General features: G+C 48.5%; 1 protein-coding gene across 5 annotated transcripts; it reads left to right on the top strand.

Annotated features, from left to right (window-relative positions):
* On the top strand, positions 1–27414 carry LOC123351003 (zinc finger protein 420-like). 5 transcript variants are annotated; one of them, XM_044990042.1, is made up of 8 exons: positions 1–54; positions 4046–4159; positions 4538–5038; positions 10844–10908; positions 20887–20935; positions 22532–23035; positions 24327–24440; positions 24812–27414. In XM_044990042.1, exons 1-8 carry the CDS (start codon positions 21–23, stop codon positions 25405–25407), a joined length of 1977 nt encoding a protein of 658 aa, XP_044845977.1. In that variant the 5' UTR covers positions 1–20; the 3' UTR covers positions 25408–27414. The 5 variants fall into 5 exon arrangements, with proteins under 5 accessions (XP_044845977.1, XP_044845979.1, XP_044845980.1 ...); XM_044990044.1 differs by having other exon boundaries at positions 4535–4870; XM_044990045.1 differs by having other exon boundaries at positions 4535–5038; positions 22532–22867.
* The last annotated feature ends 506 nt before the right edge of the window (positions 27415–27920 follow it).

Here is a 27920-nt window from a genome sequence, read left to right as displayed (position 1 = left end):
GAGACCTCTACTGGGATGTCATGCAGGAGAACTATGAGAAGGTGACCACTCTGGGTAAGGATTTCTGTCCCTTGGTTATTAGAAGGGGAGATGAAGAGTTAAAGTTCACATCATCTCCGTAATACAACCTTAACTCTGCCCTGTTTCAGCAACACCTGACGTGCCAGTGACACACACACTAGCTCTCTACCCTCTGCTGCTAGAGAACACTTTGGGAGCAGAGCTCAGGAGCTGTAAAGCACAAAGTCTAACATCTTCTGTTCGATAAGGCAAAACTCGGGTGTAGGTTTGGCATAAAGAACAGAAGCTGCCTGCACCTCTGGCCGACACTCAGACCCTGAGCCCGCTCCACTCAAACCATCTCCAACTTGCAAAATGTTTCTACCCCTTTATCCCCCTCCCCGAGGATTCCTTCTGGGTCATTGCCTTCACGTACCCCTGACTGAGCCCTGGAGGCAACTGGCATGTACGCCACCAGAGTGCTGACGGTCCTCATGGCAAGAACACACCCTTGTGCACGTTTGCTGACACAGCCTGCAACACAGCACTGAAATGAGGCAAACTTGGTCCTATGCATCCGAAGAAGTGAGCTGTAGCCCACGAAAGCTTATGCTCAAATAAATTTGTTAGTCTCTAAGGTGCCACAAGTACTCCTGTTGCTTTTGCAGATACAGACTAACACGGCTGCTACTCTGAAAATTGGTCCTTCAGGGTTCACATGCACCTCTCTTCATATCACAGTCACAGCTCTGCAAAGCTGCTTCAACTAATTCCTCCACCGTCCAATTACAGCTACAGCTGACACAGTGCACGCTGTTGCAGTGCATGCAGATCAGTGCTGGTATTCCAGTCTGTGGAATACAACACAAACAATGGCATGTTCTTTTAGTCCTTCCTCGTAGCTATTATAGATTAATAAATTAAAAGCCCAGAAGTTAGGTCATGTGCTCAGACCTCCTGTACAACAGTTACTGCTGTATTGGCCACAGCATGTCCCCTAGAGACAGCTAAATAATGTGACAGCTGAAAAACATAATCCCAACTATACATACAAAATGATGGGGTCTAAATTAGCTATTACCACTCAAGAAAGATCTTGGAGTATTCTCTGAAAACATCCACTCAGTGTGCAGCGGCAGTCAAAAAAGCGAACAGTGTTGGGAATCATTAAGAAAGGGATAGATGAGAAGACAGAAAATGTCATATTGCCTCTATATAAATCCATGGTACGCCCACATCTTGAATACTGCGTGCAGATGTGGTTGCCCCATCTCAAAAAAGATATATTGGACTTGGAAAAGATTCAGAAAAGGGCAACAAAAATGATTAGGGGTATGGAACAGCTTCCATATGAGGAGAGATTAATAAGCCTGGGACTTTTCAGCTTGGAAAAGAGATGACTACGGGGGGATATGATAGAGGTCTATAAAACCATGACTGGTGTGGAGAAAGTAAATAAGGAAGTGTTATTTACTACTCCTTATAACACAAGAACTAGGGGCCACCAAATGAAATTAATAACTAGCAGGTTTAAAACAAACAAAAGGAAGTATGTTTTCACACAATGCACAGTCAACGTGTGGAACTCTGTCAGAGGATGTTGTGAAGGCCAAGACTACAACAAGGTTCAAAAAGAACTAGATAAGTTCATGGAGGATAGGTCCATCAATGGCTATGAGCCAGGATGGGCAGGAATGGTGTTCTCAGCCTCTGTTTGCCAAAAGCTGGGAATGGATGACGGGGTGGATCCCCTGATGATTACCTGCTCTGTTCATTACCTCTGGGGCACCTGGCATTGGCCACTGTCGGAAGACGGGATACTGGACTAGGTGGACCTTTGGTCTGACCCAGTATGGCCGTTCTTATGACAAGAAGTTCTCTGTGGTTAAGAGTCTGAGTCTTCCTGCAAATGTGCTTTTCAGTCTCTTTGATTCATCAGTTTGGCTCATACTGATCTGAAATTCCAAATTCTACAGTTAACATTTTCAATACTGCTTCCCCAGAGAGGCAGTGGAGGCCATGTACTAGCTGAGATAAATGCCAAGTGACTGAGATCAGTCGGGGGACAAATAGAAGGACAGTTTCAGCCTAGGTGTGTGCATAATGTTGTAAGAATACAGGGATTTTGTAAAAAGGTTATTTTTTGTGATGGGGGAGTGGGGGGATTGGGAGGGAATCTCAGGAACTCCTTGCTCAAATAACACCAAATTTAAACCACTATCCATGCCCTGCATACCCATAGCAAATGTCAAAACAGTCTGAGCACGCACTTGGTTTTCAGAGCTTTTAGATTAGTCAACTTTTAAATAGTTTTTAATGTGAGAGTCAGCTGGGCCATTCCACTGCTAGAAGACGGTGTGAGGTTCCTATTCTTAGGAGCAGGGAGAGCAGGGAGCAGTGGAGGGGATAAATTGATGGGGTGCTGGTGACACTGCAGTACCACACAGTAGGGAGGGTTGAGGGCAGTGGGAGGAAGGGGAGTGGGTGTCCTGCTGAGTGACAGAGCTAGCTATACCTCTGTCCCCTTCCCAGGATCTCTAAGCGGCCCCCCACAGCAAGTTGTCAGCCTCATGCCTTTCCATCTCGTGGAATAGATTTCTGCAGTTCTCTCTCTCCTTGACTGGGCCCTGGGCTACCATACCTGGCACACCAGCTGTGCTTACCCCACAGATCAGGCTGAGTGCAGACATCTTTGGGAGCCTGAGATCAGTGGTGTACAGTGACAAACGCTCCTTTGGTGTGCAGAAGGCTGTTTTATTTTGCAGTAGGAACTAGCTGAGGTAACCTCAGCACCATTAGCAATTATCATTGAGAACTCATGGAAGACAGGTGAGGTCCCAGAGGACTGGTGAAGGGCAAACATTGTTCCCCTTGTTAAAGATACCGAAAGAGGCTGTGTCTACACTGCACTTTTGGCAGTAATACTTTTGTTGATCAGGTGTTTGAAAAAAACACCCCCTAACCGACCAAAGAATTACCGACGAAAAGCACCGGGGTGGACAGCACTTTGTCTGTGAGAGACGCTCTCCTGCCAACAAAGCTGCTGCCACTTGTTGAGGTTGGTTTTATTTTGCCAGCAGGAGAGCTCTCTCCTGCTGGCAAAAAGCTGCTACACAGGAGACCTACAGCAGCACAGCCGGTTGAAAGATCACACTCAATCTTAATCTGCAGCAAGGGCGATTTAGGTTTGCCGCTAGGGGAAAACCTGTAACCACAAGGGTAGTTAAGCTCTGAAACAAGATTCCAAGGGAGACTGTGGAATCCCCATCATTGGAAGCTTTTCAGGACAGCTTAGACCAGTAGTTCTCAACCTATTTACTGTTGTGGGCCGCATGTTACATGGGCTGCATCCGCACAATATGTATACTACCTCTACGGCCCTGAGGCTGTCACATGGGCTGCAGCTGTGTGCTGATTGGGCCACAAGTGGCCCGGGAACTGCAGGTTGAGAACCGCTGGCTTAAACAAATACTTATCAGGGGTAGTCTAGGTGTACATGGTCCTGCCTCAGTGCACGGGCTGGATTCAGTGACTCTTGAAGTCCCTTTCCGCCCTGCGTTTCTGTGGTTCTGTCACTTTATAACCTTCACCGTACACTGGGGGATTTTCATGCTCCTTTCCATTACGCCTGACTCACTATAGTCCCTAATTCCTCAGCAAGTGCTTTCCTGATATCCAGCACCCTGACATACTGCCCTCAGTGATGTCCCCTTAACTGCTCTGAGCCCCACCAGCCCCCGTTTCCCTGTGACTGTCTCAATATCCTTGCGTCTCTCTGTCGGTAGGAAGCAGTTCCAAGGTGATTTTCCCCTTGGCTTTCCGTGATGTGGAGTTTCTTTTCCTGGGTTTTAGGAGCCCCTTTGAGCAGGAGTGTCTGGCCATGGATCAGCAGAGCAGTGGAGAATTAATCCCCTTATAGGCAGAGTGTCTGGCACCTTACCCAGAGAGCTAGCTCCAGAATTTCAGTGCTTTAAAATGAGCAGGGGTTTGTGAGATATGTCCCATGAATTCATCTGATCTCACTTGTTTTCCTTCATCTGAGCAGGGTTACCAGTTTCCAAACCTGAGGTGATGTCCCAGCTGGAACGAGGGGAAGAGCTGTGGGGCTCAGAACTCCAGGGCTCTGAGGAAGGAGAGATCCTGAGAAGAACCTTCCCAGGTGAGGAGTCATTAGTCCAACAACTCAAATACTGTCTGTGCCTGAAGAAAACAGCTGGGATTCCCTACCAAGCCCTTGAGAGCTCACTGAGCTCCGAATTGTCCCCCAGCAGGTGTTATATCCTCAGGGCAGATATCGCTCATGGCTTCCTTCCCATCCTGAGCAACATGTGGCAATAGCTCCCTTCCTTACCTCCCTTTATCCTGAGCTTTGGGGTGGGATGTGGAGACAGAATTGATCCCCCTCCTCTTTCCCCTCTGGGGAAGAATTTGGAGAAATTCATTTCCTGATATATCCCTCTTTTCTCCAGCACGTCCTCTTGATTTCCTCTCCCCTTTTCCATTCCTGCTTCTGAGGTTTCTCTCTGTGTCTCAGGAGATGGTGGGATGGTGAGTGAGAACGGGGAGCACAGTCCACAGCAGGAAGATGCTGAGCATGTGGAACCGCACTGGGAAGTATCACAAAGAACGAAGGGAGATGTGTCCAGGAGTCATGAGGAGAGGCAGCAGGGAAAGCAGCCAGCGGAGAAAATGGGCAAATCCATCAATTGTGAGGAAAATCACAAGGACCTTCAGGAAACCACAGCGCAGCAGAGAATCCTCATGGGAGAGAGGAAACACATATGCCCTGAGTGCGGGAGAAACTTCAGTAGACGCTCACACCTTATTCATCATGAGCGAATCCACACAGGAGAGCGACCCTATGAATGCTGTGAGTGTGGGAAAAACTTCACTCGGCGCTCAGACCTTATTAGACACCAGAAAACCCACACAGACGAGAGCCCCTATGAATGTTGTGAGTGCGGGAAAGCCTTCATTTACTGCTCAGACCTGAGGAGACATCAGAGGATCCACAGGAGACAGAGACCCTATGAATGCTGTGAGTGTGGGAAAAGCTTCCATCAGGGGGTCACACCTTATTTATCATCAGAGAATCCACCAGGGAGATAAACACCATAAAATCCTTGTCTAGGGCTGGCAAAACATACATTTTTTTCTTTAATATTTTTGGTACTTCCCACACGTGGCCTTTAAGACTGTTAGTGCCATTTACATGATTGTGGTCTCAGCTCCCCCATGTGAGTTGTCCGGTTCTGCTTTTTGCAGCTAGCCCTTCTTTGGGGGAATCCCCAAAGCCCCTTTCTGCCAGCTGCTTTGCTCTGTGAGTCGTGGGAGTGTGAGTCCCTCTTACTAGGAATGTGCATCAGCCCCAGGTGAGGGGAACACGAATGACCTCAGTTAGCTTCATTGTGGTAAAATTACCTGGGCCTTGTCTCCATTAGCATTTTTTGCAGTTAGCCAGCTCGAGTGAACTATCCAGATGGAAAATCACAACTCTGTTTTCTGCGCTGACATGACCCAAGTACAATAGTCTGGGTAGGTAGCACTTTTCCCTCGACCTGTCCTAACCTCCTCCACTTTTCCTAGTCTAGACAAAGCATTATCCTGATGCTAAAACTTTTTTGTAAATAACACAACTTAACAATAATGAGACAGCGCTGAGTGTGAAGCAGGTTTCAGTGGATCAGAGGAGAATGCAACGGGAAAATCTCTGGTTCTCATTCTGAGTCATCAGATGTAACCTGCTCTAGAATCTCATTCTACCTAAATGGAAAATGTCTTATACCTCCGTAAGATGTAGATTTTTCTCTCTCCTGGAGGCTATTTGGTCAGACAACTGGCAAAATGTAGTTAGGATTTATTGGGGACTTTGAGTCAAATTACTATTTGCTTCAGTAGTCATTTCTTCCTTTACGTCTGCTTCTCCCTCACCCCTCCGAGATTTCATGGGGAAAGTTCCGTGCAGCTCAGTCAGCTGGAGAGAATACTCCCAGTTCTGGGATACGCTACCAAGGAAACAGGAGTGGTTTTAAATCGCCAGTTGAGATGGTGAACATCTGCACACTCCACATTCTGCAACTAACTGGACATAATCACAGCATTGTTCAGTTATTTAGGTCAGTATTATCTCAGATAACCCAGGGAGAGAGTTCCACATTAAGTGACTTTGAACTACACAAAATGCCCATGTATTTGGTTCCCAAAACAGTTGTAATCAAGGCAATACTGGAGGTTACCAGGTACTAGCTGAGATAACTGCCAAGTGACTGAGGTCAGTCGGGGGACAATAAGCAGCATAGTTTCAGCCTAGATGTGTTTAAAAGGTTGTAAAACAGGGATTTTATAAAAAGATCCTTTTGAGGGGGGAGACCTGGGGGAAAATCTAGGGAACTCCTTGCTCAAATAACCCCAAATTAGAACCACTAACTATGCCCTGCATGCCCATAGAGAGTAGCAAATGTCAAGACACGCATGTGGATTTCAGAGCAGTTAGATCAGTCAATGTCTAAACAGAAAGTCGTGCTGACCCGTAAGAGGGTCAGAGCTGGTGCTCTGCTGTAATCCCTTCCCAAACGCATGGAGCATGTGGGAGTCAGCTGGGCCCATCCAGTGATAGAAGACAGTGTGAGGTTTCTATCGGGTCACAAAAGTTGGGAGGTATTGCCAACGCAGAGGAGAACTGGAATATCATACAAGAAGATCTGGATCACCTTGTACACTGGAATGATAGAAATGGGATGATATTTAATATGGCAAAGTGCAAGATCATGTATTTAGGGACTAATAACAAGAATTTTTACTATAAGCTGGGGACTTATCAATTGGAAGTGACAGTGGAGGGGAGAGAGCTGGGTGTATTGGTTATTCACAGGATGACTATGAGCCATCAATTGGATGCAGCTGTGCAAAAGGCTAATGCAGTCCTGGGATCTATCAGGCGAGGTATTTCCAGTAGAGTCAGGGAAGTGTTAGTACCATTATACAAGGCAGTGGTGAGACCTCATCTGCAGCACTGTGTGCAATTCTGATCTCATTTAAGAAAGATGAAATCAAACTGGAACAGGTGCAGTGAAGGGCTACTAGGATGATCTGAGAAATGGAAAACCGACCTTATGAGAGGAGACTCAAAGAGCTTGGCTTGTTTAGTCTAACCAATAGAAGGCTGAGAGGAGATATGATTACTCTGTATAAATACATCGGAGAGGGATAAATACCAGGGAAGGAGAGGAGTCAAGCGCCAATGTGGACCCCAGAACAAATGGATATAAACTGTCCATCAGCAAGTTTAGGCTTGAAATTAAGTGAACGTTTCTAACCATCAGAGGAGTGAAGTTCTGGAGCAGCCTCCCAAGGGGAGCAGTGGGGGCAAAAACTCAAACTGGCTTCAAGACTGAGCTTGATAAGTTTATGGAGGGGATGGTATGACAGGACTGCCTAGAATGGTGTGTGGCCCATCGGTGACTGCCTGTAGCAAAAATCCCCAATGGCTGGAGACAGGCTCTGAGTTACTACAGAGAATTCTCTCCCAGGTATCTTCCTGGTGGATCTTGCCCACATGCTCAGGGTCTAACTGATCACCATATTTGTGGTTGGGAAGGAATTTTGTCCTGGGTCAGATTGGCAGCGACTTTGGGAGGAGTTTCGCTTCCTCCGCAGCATGGGGCGTGGGTCACGTGCAGGTTTAAACTAGTACAAATAATTCATCATTTACAACTTTCCATCTTTAAACCACGTTGTGAGGACTTCAGTGACTCAGCCAGAGCTCTGGGGTCTAATACAGGAGTGGGTGGTGGAGGTTCTGTGGCCTGCGATGTGCAGGGGGTCAGACTAGATGATCATGATGGCCCCTTCGGACTTCAGCAAGCGTATCTGAGTAAGACTAGACATTACAATTTTAAACCCAACCAGTGACCCATAAGTGACTTGCCACAATATGTCAGAACATGTTAGTATTAGAGCTGAGTGGGTCGAATATTTATTTAATTTTCTTTCTTGATATAGCAATTAGAAATATCTGACAGGAGCACTGTAAGTTATCTGGAAAAACACCAGAGTTTTCAGTTGCCTAAGTAGCCTCTGGAATCATGGTTAAAGTTCTTCCCCCCAGCCCTCCCAAATATGAAATGGTGCCCCTGTGGGCAGGCACAGATTTTTGTTGTGTCCTCTTTCCCGCCCCACCCCACGTAGTCCTGTTGGCCTGAATAGAGCCGCCTTGCAAATACAGAAGTCAAACTACACTTATGGTTTCCGCAATTCTCTCTCTCCTTGGCTGGGCCCTGGGCTACCATACCCTGCATACCAGCTGTGGTTACCCCGCAGGCCAGGCTGGGTGCCGACACCATTGGGAGCCTGGGATCAGTGCTGTATAGACACAAACACTCCTTTGATGTGCAGAAGGCTGTTTTATTTTTGCAATGGGAAAAAAGGATTTTAAAATAGCAAACAGTCTTCACGCCTGTGTGTCCCCCCATGGTCAGTGAGGCAGGTCTAAGGCCTTCAGACACTCCAGCGGGGTCGTCTTGTCTCTTATCTCTTCCCCCAAACAGTCACTAGAACAGCCGTGCCCTCACAAGAGGGAGTCCCTTTTTTAACTGCTCCAGTCCATTTGATTTTCTGGTCCTATTCGTCTAATCCATGTCTGTACAATCGCTGGAGCTAGGAAGTAGAATACCCAAAGCTAATTGTTCAGACATTGTCTCTTAAGGGTTTACCAAGGTGTGGCTCCTCTTGAGCCAGTCTTCTTCCCTTTCTGCTTCTTTTCCTGCCAGCCCCCTATTGAAGTAAACCAAAGTGTTCATGCCGTAAATATCCCAGTACCCAGGACAACACACAACACACCGTTATTACAGAGCCACTCCAGCTCCACCCCAGGGGGCTCGGGGAACTAGGACTAAGGGCTTGTCTACTGGGAATGCTACAGTAGCAGAGTCACAGCGCTGCAGCTGCGCCGTAGTAGCACTTCAGCATAGACATGAACTAGAGGGACGGGAGGGATTCTTTCCTCACCATAGTCAATCCACCTCCCCAAGTGGTGCTAGCTAGGGGTTGCTGGAAGAGTTCTCCCATTGGCCTAGCGCGGTCTGCACTGGAGGTTAGGTCAGCTTAATTGTGTCACTCAGGGGTGTGGATTTTTTCACCCCTAAAGAGTGATGGGTCAGCTGAACTTATGAGTGGCCTAAGGGACACCAGGTAAGTGGGGAGGGTGGGGTTAGTAAGTGGGAAGGGTGGTGTGGGGATCCTAGAGCCTGTTGTGAGAGAATCCCTGCCCAGTCCCCATGGGTGGAGAGCCTGCACTCCATTCTGATCACAGTCCACTTTCAGTTCACATATTTTCAAATATTACGATTCTCATTCTTCTCTCTCCGCTGTTCAGGGCCTCCCTCCCTCCCAGCCTCTGTTCCTGAGTCCTCATAAGGTGATTCTTTCCCTGGCATTAATGTGCATTTGCTTGGTGACATCATCGGTTGGTAATGAAACTTCTGGGGGAGGGTCCTGCTCCCCTTTCTCTGTCAGCAGCAGCCACAGTCTCTCTACCTTGCAGGCTCCTTGGATCTCTGAGTCGGTCCCTGCTGAGATCCCATGGTCTTATTCTTACTTTCCCAGAGGAATTAGTTTGTTGCTACTGAGTTATAATCCTATCTAATTCCCCACCCTCATCCTAGGTACTTAAGGAACTAGCTGAGGCAATCTCAGCACCATTAGCAAGTATTGTTGAGAACTCACGGAGGACAGGTGAGGTCCCAGAGGACTGCTGAAGGGCAAAGGTTGTTCCCCTTGTTCAAGATCCGTACTATGGAGACCTGGGGAGTTATAGACCAGTCAGCCCAACTTGTATACCTGGGACATGTTATTACGCAATCAGTTTGTAAGCACCTGGGGGCTGATTGCGTTATAAGGAATAGTCAGTATGGATTTGTCCAGAACAAATCATGCCAAACCAACCTGATTTCCTACTTTGACAGGGAGATTGGCCTAGGGTATTACAGAGGAGCAGCAGATTTGGTGTATCCTCATTTTAGTACATCCTTTGACACAGTCCCACATGCCATTCTCATAGGGAAACTATGGAAATGGGGTCTAGATGAAATTATGATAAAGTGAGCGCACAAAACTGGTTGAAAGATCATACAATCTTAATCTGCAGCAGGGGCGATTTAGGTTAGATATTAGGGAAAACCTTGTAAGTGCAAGGGTAGTTAAGCTCCAGAATACACTTCCAAAGGAGGTTGTGGAATCCCCATCATTGGAAGTTTTTAAGAACAGCTTAAACAAATACCTCTCAGGGATTGTCCAGGTGTACTTGGTTGTGTGCATGGGCTGGATTAAATGATCTTCCAGTCCTACATTTCTGTGGTTCTGTCATTATGTAATTTTCTCCAAACACTGGGGGATTTTCATACTTTTTTCCCATTACACCTGACTCGCTGTATTCCCCAACGCCTCCGCATGTGCGCTCCTGATATCCAACACCCCTGACATACCACACACAGTGAAATCCCCACTCCTTCCTATTCCTTACTGTGCTGAGCCCCACCAGCCCATTTCCCTGACTGTCTCATTATCCTTGCGTCTCTCTGTTGGTAGGAAGCAGTTCCAAGGTGATTTTCCCTTGGCTTTCTGTGATGTGGAGTTACTTTCCCTGGGTTTTAGGAGCCCCTTTGAGCAGGAGTGTCTGGCCATGTGTCAGCAGAGCGGTGGAGAATTAATCCCCTTATAGGCAGAGTGTCTGGCACCTTACCCGGAGAGCTAGCTCCAGAATTTCAGTGCTTTAAAATGAGCAGGGGTTTGTGAGATATGTCCCATGAATTCATCTGATCTCACTTGTTTTCCTTCATCTGAGCAGGGTTACCAGTTTCCAAACCTGAGGTGATGTCCCAGCTGGAACGAGGGGAAGAGCTGTGGGTCTCAGAACTCCAGGGCTCTGAGGAAGGAGAGATCCTGAGAAGAACCTTCCCAGGTGAGGAATCATTAGTCCAACAACTCAAATACTGTCTGTGCCTGAAGAAAACAGCTGGGATTCCCTACCAAGCCCTTGAGAGCTCACTGAGCTCCGGATTGTCCCCCAGCAGGTGTTATATCCTCAGGGCAGATATCGCTCATGGCTTCCTTCCCATCCTGAGCAACATGCGGCAATAGCTCCCTTCCTTACCTCCCTTTATCCTGAGCTTTGGGATGGGATGTGGAGACAGAATTGATCCCCCTCCTCTCTCCCTTATGGAGAAGAATTTGGGGAAATGCATTTCCTGATATTTTCTCCCATCTCTCCAGCACTTACCCTTGGTTTCCTCTTCCCATTTTCGTTCCTGCTTCTGAGGTTTCTCTCTGTGTCTCAGGAGATGGTGGGATGGTGAGTGAGAACAGGGAGCACAGTCCACAGCAGGAAGATGCTGAGCATGTGGAACCGCACTGGGAAGTATCACAAAGAACGAAGGGAGATGTGTCCAGGAGTCATGAGGAGAGGCAGCAGGGAAAGCAGCCAGCGGAGGAAATGGGCAAATCCATCAATTGTGAGGAAAATCACAAGGACCTTCAGGAAACCACAGCGCAGCAGAGAATCCTCATGGGAGAGAGGAAACACATATGCCCTGAGTGCGGGAGAAACTTCAGTAGACGCTCACACCTTATTCACCATGAGCGAATCCACACAGGAGAGCGACCCTATGAATGCTGTGAGTGTGGGAAAAACTTCACTCGGCGCTCAGACCTTATTAGACACCAGAAAACCCACACAGACGAGAGCCCCTATGAATGTTGTGAGTGCGGGAAAGCCTTCATTTACTGCTCAGACCTGAGGAGACATCAGAGGATCCACAGGAGACAGAGACCCTATGAATGCTGTGAGTGTGGGAAAAGCTTCCATCAGGGGGTCACACCTTATTTATCATCAGAGAATCCACCAGGGAGATAAACACCATAAAATCCTTGACTAGGGCTGGCAAAACATACATTTCTTTCTTTAATATTTTTGGTACTTCCCACACGTGGCCTTTAAGGCTGTTAGTGCCATTTACATGATTGTGGTCTCAACTCCCCCATGTGAGTTGTCTGGTTCTGCTTTTTGCAGCCAGCCCTTCTTTGGGGGAATCCCCAAAGCCCCTTTCTGCCAGCTGCTATGCTCTGTGAGTCGTGGGAGTGTGAGTCCCTCTTACTAGGAATGTGCATCAGCCCCAGGTGAGGGGAACACGAATGACCTCAGTTAGCTGCATTGTGGTAAAATTACCTGGGCCTTGTCTCCATTAGCATTTTTTGCAGTTAGCCAGCTCGAGTGAACTATCCAGATGGAAAATCACAACTCTGTTTTCTGCGCTGACATGACCCAAGTACAATAGTCGGTGGATTTCAGAGCAGTTAGATTAGTCACCTTTTACACAGAAAGTTGTGCTGAACCATAATAGTGTCAGAACTGGTGGTCAGCTGTAATCCCTTCCCAAACACATGGAGCATGTGGGAGTCAACTGGGCCCATCCAGTGATAGAAGACAGTGTGAGGTTGCTATTCTTACGGTACATCTACACTAATCGATCTATCGGGGATCAATTTATTGCGTCTAGTAGACGCGATGAATTCGATCCCCGATCGCTGTGCTGTAGACTCTGGAACTCCACCATGGCGAGAGGCAGAAGTGGAATCGACAGGGGAGCAGCCGCGGTTGACTTGCCACTGTCCTCACGGCCAGGTAAATCAACCTAAGATACGCCGACTTCAGCTACGCTATTCACGTAGCTGAAGTTGCGTATCTTAGGTCGACACCCCACCCCCAGCCCCCCAGTGTAGACCAGGCCTTAGGAGAAGGGGGAGCAGTGGAGGGATAAATTGATGGGGTGCTGGTGACCCGGCAGTACCACACAGCAGGGAGGGCTGAGGGCAGTGGGAGGAAGGGGAGTGAGTGTCCTAGTGAGTGACAGGACTAGCTATATCTCAGGGTATGTCTACACTACAGGATTATTCCAATTTTACAGAAACCGGTATTTGGAAACAGCTTATATAAAGTCGAGTGCACACGGCCACACTAAGTACATTAATTCGGCGGTGTGCGTCCATGTACCGTGGCTAGCGTCGATTTCCGGAGTGTTGCACTGTGGGTAGCTATCCCGTAGCTATCCCATAGCTATCCCATAGTTCCCGCAGTCTCCCCCGCCCATTGGAATTCTGGGGTGAGATCCCAATGCATGATGGGGCAAAAACAGTGTTGCGGGTGATTCTGGGTAAATGTCGTCACTCAATCCTTCCTCCATGAAAGCAAAGGCAGACAATCATTTCGTGCCCTTTTTCCCTGGATTGCCCTGGCAGATGCCATAGCATGGCAACCATGGAGCCCGTTCTGCCTTTTTTCACTCTCACCGTATGTGTACTGGATGCTGCTGACAGACGCGGCAGCATTCATTTGCCTTTGCAAGGTAGCAGAGACAGTTACCAGCCCTATTGCACCATCTGCTGCTTTGGAAATTGGCGATGACGGTTACCAGTCCTATTGTACCGTCTGCTGCTGTCATGGGTGCTCCTGGCTGGCCTAGCTGAGGTTGGCCAGGGGCGCATGGACAAAAATGGGAATGACTCTCCAGGTCATTCCCTTCTTTATGTTTTGTCTAAAAATAGAGTCAGTTCTGCCTAGAATATGGGGCAAGCCTACTAGACAACCAGAGAGCACAGCCGCTCCGGGTCAGAGCCCCAGAGATCCCGCAGAAATGTTGAGCTGCATGCCATTCTAGGGGGTGCCCCTGCAACAACCCCACCTGTTGCTTCCCTCCTCCCCCACCCCTCCTGGGCTACCGTGGCAGTGTCCCCCCATTTGTGTGATGAAGTAATAAAGAATGCAGGAATAAGAAACACTGACTTTTTAGTGAGATAAAATGAGGGAGAGGCAGCCTCCAGCTGCTATGATAGTCCAGGCAGGATTGAATCTCCAGGAGACAAAGCTTAAAGAAGGGAATGACCGGGAGTCATTCCCATTTTTGCCTAGGCGCCCCCGGCCGATCGCACTGAGGCCAGTCAGGAGCACTCATGGGATGATGACGGTTATCAGTCCTATTTTACTGTCTGCCATCAGGGAGGGGCTGCTGCTGTTTAGTGCTGCAGCACCCCGTCTACCAGCAGCATCCAGTAGACATACGGTGACATTGAAAAAAGTCGAGAAACGATTTTTTTCCCTTTTCTTTCACGGGGCAGGGAAGGGGGGTAAATTGACGAGATACACCCTGAACCACCCGCGACAATGTTTTTGACCCTTCAGGCATTGGGAGCTCAGCCAAGAATGCAAATGCTTTTCAGAGACTGCGGGGACTATGGGATAGCTTGAGTCCTCAGTCCCCCCTCCCTCCCTCCATGAGTGTCCGTTTGATTTTTTGGCTTTCCATTACGCTTGTCACGCAGCACTATGTTGAGTCCCTGCTGTGGCCTCTGTCTATCATAGACTGGAGAGTTTTTCAAATGCTTTGGCATTTCGTCTTCTGGAACGGAGCTCTGATAGAACAGATTTGTCTCCCCATCCAGCGATCAGATCCAGTATCTCCCGTACGGTCCATGCTGGAGCTCTTTTTGGATTTGGGACTGCATGGTCACCCGTGCTGATCAGAGCTCCACGCTGGGCAAACAGGAAATGAAATTCAAAAGTTCACGGGGCTTTTCCTGTCTACCTGGCCAGTGCATCCGAGTTCAGATTGCTTTCCAGAGCGGTCACAGTGGTGCACTGTGGGATACCGCCCAGAGGCCAATACCGTCGAATTGCGGCCACACTAACCCTAATCCGACATGGCAATACCGATTTCAGCGCTACTCCCCTCGTCGGGGAGGAGTACAGATATCGGTATTAAGAGCCCTTTATATCGATATAAAGGGCTTCGTTGTGTGGACGGGTGCAGGGTTAATTCGGTTTAACGCTGCTAAATTCGGTATAAACGTGTAGTGTAGACGAGGCCTCTGTCCCCTTCCCAGTATATCTGAGTCTTTCCCCCCCCCCCCGCACCCTCCCCACACACACACCAGGTGTCAGCCTCATTCCTTTCCGTCTCTTGGAGTGGATCTCTGCAATTCTCCTCCCTTTGACCGGGCCCTGGGCTACCATACCCTGCATACCAGCTGTGGTTACCCCGCAGGCCAGGCTGGGTGCCGACACCATTGGGAGCCTGGGATCAGTGCTGTATAGACACAAACACTCCTTTGATGTACAGAAGGCCGTTTTATTTTTCCAATGAGAAAAAAGGATTTTAAAATAGCAAACAGTCTTCACGCCTGTGTGTCCCTGGATGGTCAGCGAGGCAGGTCTAAGGCCTTCAGACACCCCAGCGAGGTCGTCTTGTCTCTTATCTCTTCCCCCAGTCACCAGAACAGCCGTGCCCCTCACAAGAGAGAGTCCCTTTTTTAACTGCTCCAGTCCGTTTGATTTTCTGGTCCTATTCGTCTAATCCATGTCTTTACAGTCGCTGGAGCTAGGAAGTAGAATACCCAAAGCTAATCGTTCAGACATTGTCTCTTAACAGTCCTTAAGGGTTTACCAAGGTGTGGCTCCTCTTGAGCCAGTCTTCTTCCCTTTCTGCTTCTTTTCCTGCCAGCCCCCTATTGAAGTAAACCAAAGTGTTCATGCCGTAAATATCCCAGTATCTAGGACAGCACCACACACCATTATTACAGAGCCACTCCAGCTCCACCCCAGGGGGCTCGGGGAACTAGGACTAAGGGCTTGTCTACTGGGAATGCTACAGTAGCAGAGCCACAGCGCTGCAGCTGCGCCGTAGTAGCACTTCAGCATAGACATGAACTAGAGGGACGGGAGGGATTCTCTCCTCACCATAGTCAATCCACCTTCCCAGGTGGTGCTAGCTAGGGGTTGCTGGAAGAGTTCTCCCATTGGCCTAGCGCGGTCTGCACTGGAGGTTAGGTCAGCTTAATTGTGTCACTCGGGGTGTGGATTTTTTCACCCCTAAAGAGTGATGGGTCAGCTGAACTTATGAGTGGCCTAAGGGACACCAGGTAAGTGGGGAGGGTGGGGTTAGTGAGCGGGAGGGTGGGGTGGGGATCCTAGAGCCTGTTGTGAGAGAATCCCTGCCCAGTCCCCATGGGTGGAGAGCCTGCACTCCATTCTGATCACAGTCCACTTTCAGTTCACATATTTTCAAATATTACGATTCTCATTCTTCTCTCTCCGCTGTTCAGGGCCTCCCTCCCTCCCAGCCTCTGTTCCTGAGTCCTCATAAGGTGATTCTTTCCCTGGCATTAATGTGCATTTGCTTGGTGATATCATCGGTTGGTAATGAAACTTCTGGGGGAGGGTCCTGCTCCCCTTTCTCTATCAGCAGCAGCCACAGTCTCTCTACCTTGCAGGCTCCTTGGATCTCTGAGTCGGTCCCTGCTGAGATCCCATGGTCTTATTCTTACTTTCCCAGAGGAATTAGTTTGTTGCTACTGAGTTATAATCCTATCTAATTCCCCACCCTCATCCTAGGTACTTAAGGAACTAGCTGAGGCAATCTCAGCACCCTTAGCAAGTATTGTTGAGAACTCACGGAGGACAGGTGAGGTCCCAGAGGACTGCTGAAGGGCAAAGGTTGTTCCCCTTGTTCAAGATCGGTACTATGGAGACCTGGGGAGTTATAGACCAGTCAGCCCAACTTGTATACCTGGGACATGTTATTACGCAATCAGTTTGTAAGCACCTGGGGGCTGATTGCGTTATAAGGAATAGTCAGTATGGATTTGTCCAGAACAAATCATGCCAAACCAACCTGATTTCCTATTTGACAGGGAGATTGACCTACGGCAGGGCTAGTCCATAGGTGGACCACAGGCCAAATCCAGATCTCCAGACACTTTTTTATGGACCCTGAAATCTTTTTATTTTCTTATTACTAGGGCTGTCAAGAGATTAATTTTTTTTATCGTGTGATTAATTGTGATTAATTTTTTTAATTGCGATTAATCGCACTGTAAAACAATAATAGAATACCATTTATGTACATGTTTTTGGATCATTTCTGTATTTTCAAATATATTAATTTAAGTTATAACAGAATACAAAGTGTACAGTGCTTACTTTATAGTTTTTATTACCAATATTCACACTGTAAAAAAGAATTGTTGTGCAATCTCTTTACAATGAAAGTTAAACTTACAAATTTAGAATTGTGTACGAAAAAAACCTGCAATCAAAAATAAAACAATATAAAACTTTAGAGCCTATAAGTCCACTCAGTCCTCCCACTTGCTCAGCCAATCACTAAGAGAAACAAATTTGTTTCCATTTACAGGAGATAATGCTGACCACTTCTTATTTACAATGTCACCTGCAAGTGAGAACAGACATTTGCATGGTACTGTTGTAGCCGGTGTCACAAGGCATTTATGTGCCAGATGCACCAAAGATTCATATGTCCCTTCATGCTTCGACCACCATTCCAGAGGACGTGTGTCCATGCTGATGATGGGTTCTGCTCGAAAGAAGTAGGACTGAATGGATGTGTAAGCTCTAAAATTTGAAATTGTTTTGTTTTTGAATACAGTTATGTGACCAAAAACCCTACATTTGTAAGTTGCACTCTTATGATAGAGATTGCACTACAGTACTTGCATGACGTGAATTGAAAAATACTCTTTATTTTACTTATCATTTTTACAGTGCAAATATTTATAATATAAATAATATAAAGTGAGCACTGTACACTTTGTATTCTGTGTTGTAATTGAAATCAATATATTTGAAAATTAGAAAAATATCGAAAATTATTTAATACATTTCAGTTGGTATTCTATTGTTTAACAGTGTGATTAAAACAGCAATTATTCACGATTAATTTTTTTAATCATGATTAATTTTTTTTTTAATCAATCATGTGAGTTAACTGCAATTAATCGACAGCCCTACTTATTATCATTGGGTTGGGTTTTTTTTAATTGTTTTCTTTCAAGTCTGGATCTTGACTATCCCTTGACCAAGATATTTGGACCTTGACAAAAAATAATTAACTACACTGGCTTAAGGCATTACAGAGAACCTGCAGCTTTGCAATATCTTCATGTTGGTATATCCCAGGGGTCGGCAACCTATGGCACGCGTGCCAAAGATGGCACATGAGCCAATTTTTAATGGCACGCGGCTGCCTGCTGGGACTCCGCGTGCCATTAAAAATCCTGCCGACGCGGCAAGCCGCGGGGTCCGTGGTTCCGGGCCAGAGCGCCAGCCTGAGCGCAGCAAGCCGCCGCCCCCCCCCCTTCCCCCCCTTCCCCTAGAGCTCTGCCGCCATGCATGCAGCGCTCTGGGGGCTGGGGCTGCGCGCTCCCGCGGGGCAGCGTTTGACTCAGTGGGGAGGGAAAGATGCTCCCCGCTCATCCGGAGCCCCGCTGCCATGTGTACAGCACTCTGAGAGGAGGGGCGGGGTGGGGCTGCGCACACGCGCAGCGGCACAGCTCCGGATGAGCGGGGAGCCTCATGGTAAGGGGGTTGGGGCTGGGATTGGGTAAGGGATGGGGGCAGTCAAGGGACAGGGAGCAGGGTGGGTTGGGATCCCAGGGGGTGGTTAGGGTAGGGGTCTCTGGAAGGGGCAGTCAGGGAGCAGGGGGAGTTGGATGGGGCATGGGAGTCCTGGGGTCTGTTTGGGGAGTGGATAGGGGACAGGGAGTAAGGAGGGTCCTGGGGGAGCAGTTAGGGTGGGTGGGGGTCTCTGGATGGAGTGGTCAGGAGACAAGGAGCTGGGGGGGTTGGATGAGTCGGGAGTTCTGGGGGGGCTGTCAGGAGGTAGGGGTGTGGAGAGGGGTTGGGGCAGGCAGGGAGTGGGGGGGGTTGTATGGGACTAGAGTTCTGGGGGTCCTGTCAGGGGGCGGGGAGTGGTTGGATAGGCATGGGAGTTCAAGGGGTTCTGTCTGGGGGCGGGGGTGTGGATAAGGGTTGGGGCAGTGCAGGGACAGGTGGGGGTAGGGTCCTAGGGTGGCAGTCAGGGGACAAGGGGCAGGGAGGCTTAGATAGGGGGTGGGGTCCCAGGAGGGGATAGTCGGGACAAGGTGGGGGGGTTGGGAGTTCTGGAGGGGCAGTCACCCAGGCCCCTGCCCTGAGCCCTGTACCCCCCCAGGCCCCTGCCCTGAGCCCTGTACCACCCAGCCCTCTGTTGACTCCTTCACCCCCCACCATGACCCCAGCCCTGACTCTGGCACCCCCACACATACCCAGCCCCCCTACCCTGACACCTGCACCCCCTCACATGCCCCCAGCCCTGTGCCCTGACTCTTGGATCCCCCACATCCCATGCACCCCGCACATCCCCACCCCTACCCTGAGCACCAAACGGGAGCTCCTGCACCCCCACTCCAAATGGGAGCTGCCCAGGTAAGTGCCCCACACCCAAACCTCCTGCCCCAACCCTGAGGCCCCTCCCTCATTCTAGCTCCTGCCCAGACCCTTCACCCCCACCCCTGTGCTCAGTGCAGAGAGAGGAAGAGAATGGGCCAGAACCAGGGAGAAGGTAGGTACCCACTGTATGTGGGCAGGGCCGGGACCCCAGACTGGCAGCGGGCTGAGCGGGTCCGGCAGCCGGGATCCCGGCTGGCAGGAGCCGGAGGATGGAACCCCTGAGCGGCAGTGGGCTGAGCCGCTCAGCCTGCTGCCGGTCTGGGGTCCTGGCTGCCGGCCCCGCACAGCCCACTGCCAGTCTGGGGTTCTGGCTGCCAGACCCTTCCCATCTGGGGTCCCCGCCGCAGGCCCCATTCAGCCCACTGCTGGCCTAGGTGAACAGAACCCCAGACCAGCAGCGGGCTGAGCGGGCCGGCGGCGTAAGATCAACATTTTAATTTAATTTTAAATGAAGCTTCTTAAATATTTTGAAAACCTTGTTTATTTTACAATAGAACACTAGTTTAGTTATATAATATATAGACTTATAGAGAGAGACCTTCTAAAAAACATTAAAATGTATTACCAGCACGCGAAACCTTAAATTAGAGTGAATAAATGAAGACTCGGCACAGCACTTCTGAAAGGTTGCCGACCCCTGGTATATCTTTTGACATGGTCCCACGTGCCATTCTCATAGGGAAACTAGGGAAATGAGGTCTAGATGAAATTATTATAAAGCGATTGTACAAAACTGGTTGAAAGATCATAATCTGCAGCAAGGGTGATTTAGGTTAGATATTAGGGAAAAACTTGTAACTCAAGGGTAGTTAAGCTCTGGAATAGGATTCCAAAGCAGGCTGTGGAATCCCCATCATTGAAAGTTTTTAAGAACAGCTTAGACAAATACCTATCAGGGACGGGTTCTAGGTGTACTTGGTCTTACCTCATTGCATGGGCTGGATTACATGACCTCTTGAAGTCCCTCTCATCCCCACATTTCTGTGGCTCTGTCACTCTATAACCATCTCCATACGCTGGGGGATTTTCATACTCCTTTCCATAACACCTGACTCGCTATATTCCCTAACTCCTCCGCATGTGCTCTCCTGATAGCTAACACCCCTGATACCACATGCGGAGATATCCCCTCTCCTTCCTTACTGTGCTGAGCCCACCAGCCCGTTTCCCTGACTGTCTCATTATCCTTGGGTCTCTCTGTCGGTAGGAAGCAGTTCCAAGGTGATTTCCCCTTGGCTTTCTGTGATGTGGAGTTACTTTCCCTGGGTTTTAGGAGCCCCTTTGAGCAGGAGCGTCTGGTCGTGTGTGTGTGCCAGCAGAGTGGTTAATCCCCTTATAGGCAGCGTGTCTGGCACCTTAGAGCACCTGGAGAGCTAGCCACAGAATTTTGGTGCTTTAAAATGAGCAGTGGTTAAAAAAGGGCCATGTTCTTTGTGACAAATGTCCCATGAATTCACCTGATCTCCTTTGTTTCTTTCCTCTAAGCAGGGTTACCAGTTTCCAAACCTGAGGTGATGTCCCAGCTGGAACGAGGGGAAGAGCTGTGGGTCTCCGATCTCCAGGGCTCTGAGGCAAGAGAGATCCTGAGAGGAACCTGTCCCGGTGAGGAGTCATCAGAGCAACCCAGATACTGTCTGTGCCTGAAGAAAACAGCTGGGATTCCCTACCAAGCCCTTGAGAGCAGTTTGAGTTCTGGATTGTCCCCCAGCAGGTGTCATGTCCTCAGGGCAGATATCGCTCATGGCTTCCCATCCTGAGCGATTTGTGGCAATAGCTCCCTTCCTAACCTCCCTTCATCCTGAGCTTTGGGATGGGATGTGGAGACAGAGTTGATCCCCCAAGCTCTTCCCCATAAGGGAGAGAGGAGGGGAATTAATTTCTTGATATTTCCCCCAACTCTCCAGCACTTACTCCGGTTTCCTCTTCCTGCATGCTCTAGAGCAGGGGTCCCCAACCCGCGGCCCGGTACCGGTCCGCGGCCTCTTACAAACCGGGCCGCGAACCGACCCAGTGGACCTCCCGCAGGCGTGCCTGCGGGCGGTCCAGCTGAGCCGCGCGACCAGCGAACCGTCTGCAGTCATGCCTGCGGGAGGTTCGCTGCTCCCGGGGCTCCGGTGGACCTCCCGCAGGCATGACTGCGGACGGTTCGCTGGTCGCGCGGCTCAGCTGGACCGCCCGCAGGCACGCCTGCGGGAGGTCCACCGGCTCCGGTTGAGCTGCCGCAGGCATGCCTGCGGGCGGTCCAGCTGAGCCGCGCGACCAGCGAACCGTCCGCAGGCATGACCGGTCCCTGGTCCTGAAAAGGTTGGGGACCCCTGCTCTAGAGTGTCCCACCTTTACCCTTCCATGGGCTTAGGGCATAGCCTGGTTAATTTGAGTCGTCTCCCCCCACCCTCTAAGCATAATCTTCTTCAGGTTTGCGGGGTCTTTTACTAGTGAAAGAGCCCTGCACAGTAATACCCTTAACTTCTATTTATTAACAGTTACCTAAGCAGAACACACACACTAAGCATTCAGTGCTCACCACTCCCCATAATCAGACAAACTTTTCTTGGTGGCCAGCCAGGATCAGGTTATCTGCGGCTCCACCAGCTTCTGCATGATGTAGTTGGCAGGGTGTTGAGGTCTGGCAGCTCTGATCTTGAGCTGTGCCCTGGAGTTAGTTTCCAAGACATTCCTTTTGGACCCCAGTTATTATAGTGAAACTTGAGACTTGCTTAGCTCTATTGTCACCAGCCATTGTAAATGAAAGTCCTACAAAGCAGTATTTCACCCATCCCAGCCCGTAACGAAACCACTCTTTACCCAAACAAACCACCACTTGAGCTTATTTAAATCTTGCAAAGTTAGTGATGCATCAGGCAGAAATGATCAAAGAACCAGCCCGACACCACTATTGTTATAGATAAACAATAGAGAAGCAGGGACCATGAAGGCAAAACAATAAAGAAGTATAGATTTCACAACCACATCTGTTAGGTGATTCCTTGCCAGACAGATGCTGTCAAGAGTTTTCTTTGTCTGGTGATGGTGCTATTATGACAGGAACCTCCTTAATAGCCACATATTGCACCATTCTGATATAATTTAGAGGGAATGTGAGGATGTGACATCCTGCTTTTTAGCTTATGGCTGCTGCTGTCCTATTATGGCTGCAGAAAAAGGCCTCAGACCTTACAGTTTCTCTCTGTGTCTCAGGAGATGGTGGGATGGTGAGTGAGAACAGGGAGCACAATCCACAGCAGGAAGATGCTGAGCATGTGGAACCGCACTGGGAAGTATCACAAAGAACGAAGGGAGATGTGTCCAGGAGTCATGAGGAGGGGCAGCAGGGAAACCAGCCAGTGGAGAAAATGGACAAATCCATCAATTGTGAGGAAGATCACAAAGACTTCCAGGAAACCACAGCGCAGCAGAGAATCCTCATGGGAGAGAGGAAACACATGTGCCTTGAGTGTGGGAGAAACTTCAGTAAACGCTCACAGCTTATTCACCATGAGCGAATCCACACAGGAGAGAGACCCTATGAATGCTGTGAGTGTGGGAAAAACTTCATTCGGCGCTCAGACCTTATTAGACACCAGAAAACCCACACAGATGAGAGCCCCTATGAATGTTGTGAGTGCGGGAAAGCCTTCATTTACTGCTCAGACCTGAGGAGACATCAGAGGATCCATACAGGACAGAGACCCTATGAATGCTGTGAGTGTGGGAAAAGCTTCCATCAGGGGGTCACACCTTATTTATCATCAGAGAATCCACCAGGGAGATAAACACCATAAAATCCTTGTCTAGGGCTGGCAAAACATAAATTTTTTTCTTTAATATTTTTGGTACTTCCCACACTTGGCCTTTAAGGCTGTTAGTGCCATTTATATGATTGTGGTCTCAGCTCCCCCAGGTGAGTTGTGCGGTTCTGCTTTTTGCAGCCAATCCCGCTTCTTTGATACCTGGAAAGAGACTGGAACATACTGTTAAACGTTCTCTTTTGTAAGCACCTGGAGGATAAAAGCTTTATAAGAATAGTCAGTATGGATTTGTCCAGAACAAATCATGCCAAACCAATCTGATTTCCTACTTTGACAGGGAGATTGGTCTAGGGTATTACAGAGAAGCAGCAGATTTGATGTATCATCATTTTAGTACATCTTTGACACAGTCCCACATGCCCTTCTCATAGGGAAATGGGATCTAGATGAAATTATGATAAAGTGAGCGCACAAAACTGGTTGAAAGATCATACTCAATCTGCAGCAGGGGCGATTTTGGTTAGATATTAGGGAAAAACTTGTAAGTGCAAGGATAGTTAAACTCTGGAATACACTTCCAAAGAAGGTTGTGGAATCCCCGTCGTTGAAAGTTTTTAAGAACAGTTTAGACAAATACCTCTCAGGGATTGTCCAGGTGGTTCTGTGCATGGTTCTGTGCATGGGCTTGGATTCTGTGCATGGGCTGGATAAATGATCTTCCAGTCCTACATTTCTGTGGTTCTATCATTCTGTAATTTTCTCCATATACTGGGGGATTTTCGTACTTTTTTCCATTACACCTGACTCTCTGTATTTCCTAATTCCTCAGCATGTGCTCTCCTGATATCCAACACCCCTGATATACCACACACAGTGAAATCCCCACTCCTTCCTATTCCTTACTGTGCTGAGCCCCACCAGCCCATTTCCCTGACTGTCTCATTATCCTTGGGTTTCTGTTGGTAGGAATCAGTTCCAAGGTGATTTCCTCTTGGCTATCTGTGATGTGGAGTTACTTTCCCTGGGTTTTAGGAGTCCCTTTGAGCAGGACTGTCTGGTCGTGTGTGTGCAGGAGAGCGGTTAATCCCCTTATAGGCAGAGTGTCTGGCACCTTAGAGCACCTGGAGAGCTAGCCACAGAATTTTGGTGCTTTAAAATGAGCAGTGGTTAAAAAAGGGCCATGTTCTTTGTGACAAATGTCCCATGAATTCACCTGATCTCCTTTGATTCTTTCCTGTGAGCAGGGTTACCAGTTTCCAAGCCTGAGATGATGTCCCAGCTGGAACGAGGGGAAGAACTGTGGGTCTCAGATCTCCAGGGCTCTGAGGAAAGACAGATCCTGAGAGGAACCTTCCCAGGTGAGGAGTCATTAGTCCAACAACTCAAATACTGTCTGTGCCTGAAGAAAACAGCTGGGATTCCCTACCAAGCCCTTGAGAGCAGTTTGAGTTCTGGATTGTCCCCCAGCAGGTGTCCGCTCCTCGGGGCAGATATCGCTCATGGCTTCCTTCCCATCCTAAGCGACTCCTGGCCAAAGCTCCCTTCCTAACCTCCCTTCAGCTTTGGGATGGGATGTGGAGACAGAGTTGATCCCCCTCCTCTTTCCCTTATGGGGAAGAATTTCGGGAAATTCATTTCCTAATATTTTCTCCCCATCTCTCCAGCACTTACCCTTGGTTTCCTCTCCCCATTTCCGTTCCTGCTTCTGAGGTTTCTCTCTGTGTCACAGGAGATGGTGGGATGGTGAGTGAGAACGGGGAGCACAGTCCACAGCAGGAAGAGGCTGAGCATGTGGAACCGCACTGGGAAGTATCACAAAGAACGAAGGGGGACGTGTCCAAGAGTCATGAGGAGAGGCAGCAGGGAAACCAGCTAGGGGAGAAAATGGGCAAATCCATCAATTGTGAGGAAGACCGCAAGGACCTCCAGGAAACCACAGCGCAGCAGAGAATCCTCATGGGAGAGAGGAAACACATATGCCCTGAGTGTGGGAAAAACTTCAGAAGTCGCTCACACCTTATTAACCATGAGCGAATCCACACGGGAGAGAGACCCTATGAATGCTGTGAGTGTGGGAAAAACTTCATTCGACGCTCACACCTTATTAGACACCAGAGGATCCACACCGGTGAGCGACCCTATGAATGTTGTGAGTGTGGGAAAACCTTCCTTTACCGCTCAGACCTTGGAAGACATCAGAGGATCCACACAGGACAGAGACCCTATGAATGCTGTGAGTGCGGGAAAAGCTTCCATCAGGGGTCACACCTTATTTATCATCGGAGAATCCACCAGGGAGATAAACACCATAAAATCCTTATCTAGGGCTGGCAAAACATAAATTTTTTTCTTTAATATTTATGGTACTTCCCACACTTGGCCTTTAAGGCTGTTAGTGCCATTTATATGATTGTTGGCTCAGCTCCCCCAAGTGAGTTGTCTGGTTCTGCTTTTTGCAGCTAGCCCTTCTTTGGGGGAATCCCCAAAGCCCCTTTCTGCCAGCTGCTTTGCTCTGAGTCGTGGGAGTGTGAGTCCCTCTTACTAGGAATGTGCATCAGCCCCAGGTGAGGGGAACACGAATGACCTCAGTTAGCTGCATTGTGGTAAAATTACCTGGGCCTTGTCTCCATTAGCATTTTTTGCAGTTAGCCAGCTCGAGTGAACTATCCAGATGGAAAATCACAACTCTGTTTTCTGCGCTGACATGACCCAAGTACAATAGTCTGGGCAGGTAGCACTTTTCTCTCGACTTGTCCTAACCTCCTCCACTTTTCCTAGTCTAGACAAACCATTATCCTGATGCTAAAACTTTTGTAAATAACACAACTCAACAATAATGAGACAGTGCTGAGTGTGAAGCAGGTTTCAGTGGATCAGAGGAGAATGCAACGGGAAAATCCGTGGTTCTCATTCTGAGTCATCAGATGTAACCTGCTCTAGAATCTCATTCCATCTGAAACTGAAAATGTCTCATACCTCTGTGAGCAGGGTTGGATTTCGAACTAGGCACAGTGGGCAGGTTGCCAAGTATGCGATTTTCTAGCCCAATGGGCTATTTTTAGCTGTCAGTTGCCAGGGTTTTTTAGCAGTTGGAAGTTGCAGTATTTTGAGCTGTTTTGCTACCCTGCTGCCACTGGCTGCACTGCTCAGGAGGGAGGGAGCCTCCTGATCTGTCCCGTCCCTTGCCGAGATGCCCCACACACCACTTGTCTCAGGTCGTGGCCCCTCCTCTTAGGTGACATTTGCAGCATGTGTAGAATTCTTGTCCGAGGGAGGCAGAATTTTTTTTCTGCAAAAATATGCTGCAGTTTTGTCTTTCACCCACCAGAGGCAACACCAGAACAGCTTGAGCTGGCTGAGGCTGACTGGTCCGGTGGGCAGCGGCAAACAGCTGGCAGGCGGGTGGCAGGGGCATTTCTTGCAGCAGCCTTCTTGGAGCCAGGTTAGGAGGCAGAGCAGGCCACACAGGGCTGCTGGGCGGGGGAGGTCACAGGGCCACATGGGGAGGCAGGGGGGCCACTGATGATGCTGTGCCTAGGAGCACAAGGTGTAAATCCGGCCCTGATTTTTCTCTCTTTCCTGAAGGCTGTTTGGTTACACAACTGGACATTAGTATTCTGTGGCAGAATGTAGTTCAGATTTATTGGGGACTTTGAGTCAAATAACCAGTTGCTTCAATAGTCACTTCTTCCTTTATTTTTCCTTTTCCTCCACTCCTCCATGATGACATGGGGGAAGTTCAAACACAGCTCAGTCAGCTGGAGAGAATACTCCCAGTTCTGGGATAGGCTACCAAGGAAACAGGAGTGGTTTTAATTCTCCAGTGGTGAACAACAGCACACCCCAAACTCTGCAACTATCTGAAGTAACTAGGTATAATCACAGTGTTGGTCAGTTATTTAAGTCATTATTATATCTGATAACGCAGGGAGAGAGTGCCACGGTAAGTGATTTGGAACTAGGCAAAATGCCCATGTATTTGGTTCCCAACACAGTTGTGACCCAGCTCCTACAGGAAGTTACTCCTGAAGATATCTCCTAGCTAATCCTAATATTTGGGAAATACTGCCTTTAGCAATGCAGATGTGGGGGAAATAGAACTGGTGTTTTTGTTGAATTCACCCTTTGTAATGCTGCAAATGTGTATAAAATAAAATCAATATTCAGTGTGAGTCAGCTGAAAGAAAAATAACTCTCTTTGAACAGAACCCAACCTCTTGTACCGTCCAATGATTCTCATCAGGCCTGTATCTGATTTCTTATTTAGACCTGTGCTATCAGATTAAATAATTAAACTGGGCATGTTTGAGGAAGTCATTCCTCACTAGCACAGCTGACATTCTGGGTGGGCTGGTAAAGGATTCTTCTCCAGAGAAATGTAAATTTGTCCTCCTCAAGACGAAGGATTTGGCAAGAACTCAGAAACCACAGGCACGTAATTGCTGGTTTTCAGCACAGAGATGAAAGCTATGGTGAGCTATGGTCTAAGCAGAAATGTGTTTAGAACACAACTCCCTAGTTCTGTGACATTGATTAGAGTCCCAACAGATGCCACTTCAATTGAGAACAATTGTCCTTTACCATTTGAAACCAAAGTTTCATGAGGCAAAGAAAAAAGTTGATGCCTTCAGAGGACATTCCTTCCTCAGAAGGATCCCAATCTCGCTGCCTTGTTGGACAATAAGCACTTTCATTCTGTGCAAGTGATGGTAACCCATGAGGAAATGAGTGGGTCAAGCTCCAAGTTCAGACTGCAGGATCTATGAATGTTGAATCCTGGTTCTATGCTTTGATCTCTTGGTTTTGGTCTTGTGTTTTATGCCTTTGCATTGCGTCTC

This window comes from Mauremys mutica, chromosome 16 (genome assembly GCF_020497125.1).
Source record: "Mauremys mutica isolate MM-2020 ecotype Southern chromosome 16, ASM2049712v1, whole genome shotgun sequence".
Taxonomy (NCBI): domain Eukaryota; kingdom Metazoa; phylum Chordata; order Testudines; family Geoemydidae; genus Mauremys; species Mauremys mutica.
This window is presented reverse-complemented; position numbering and strand designations above follow the sequence as displayed.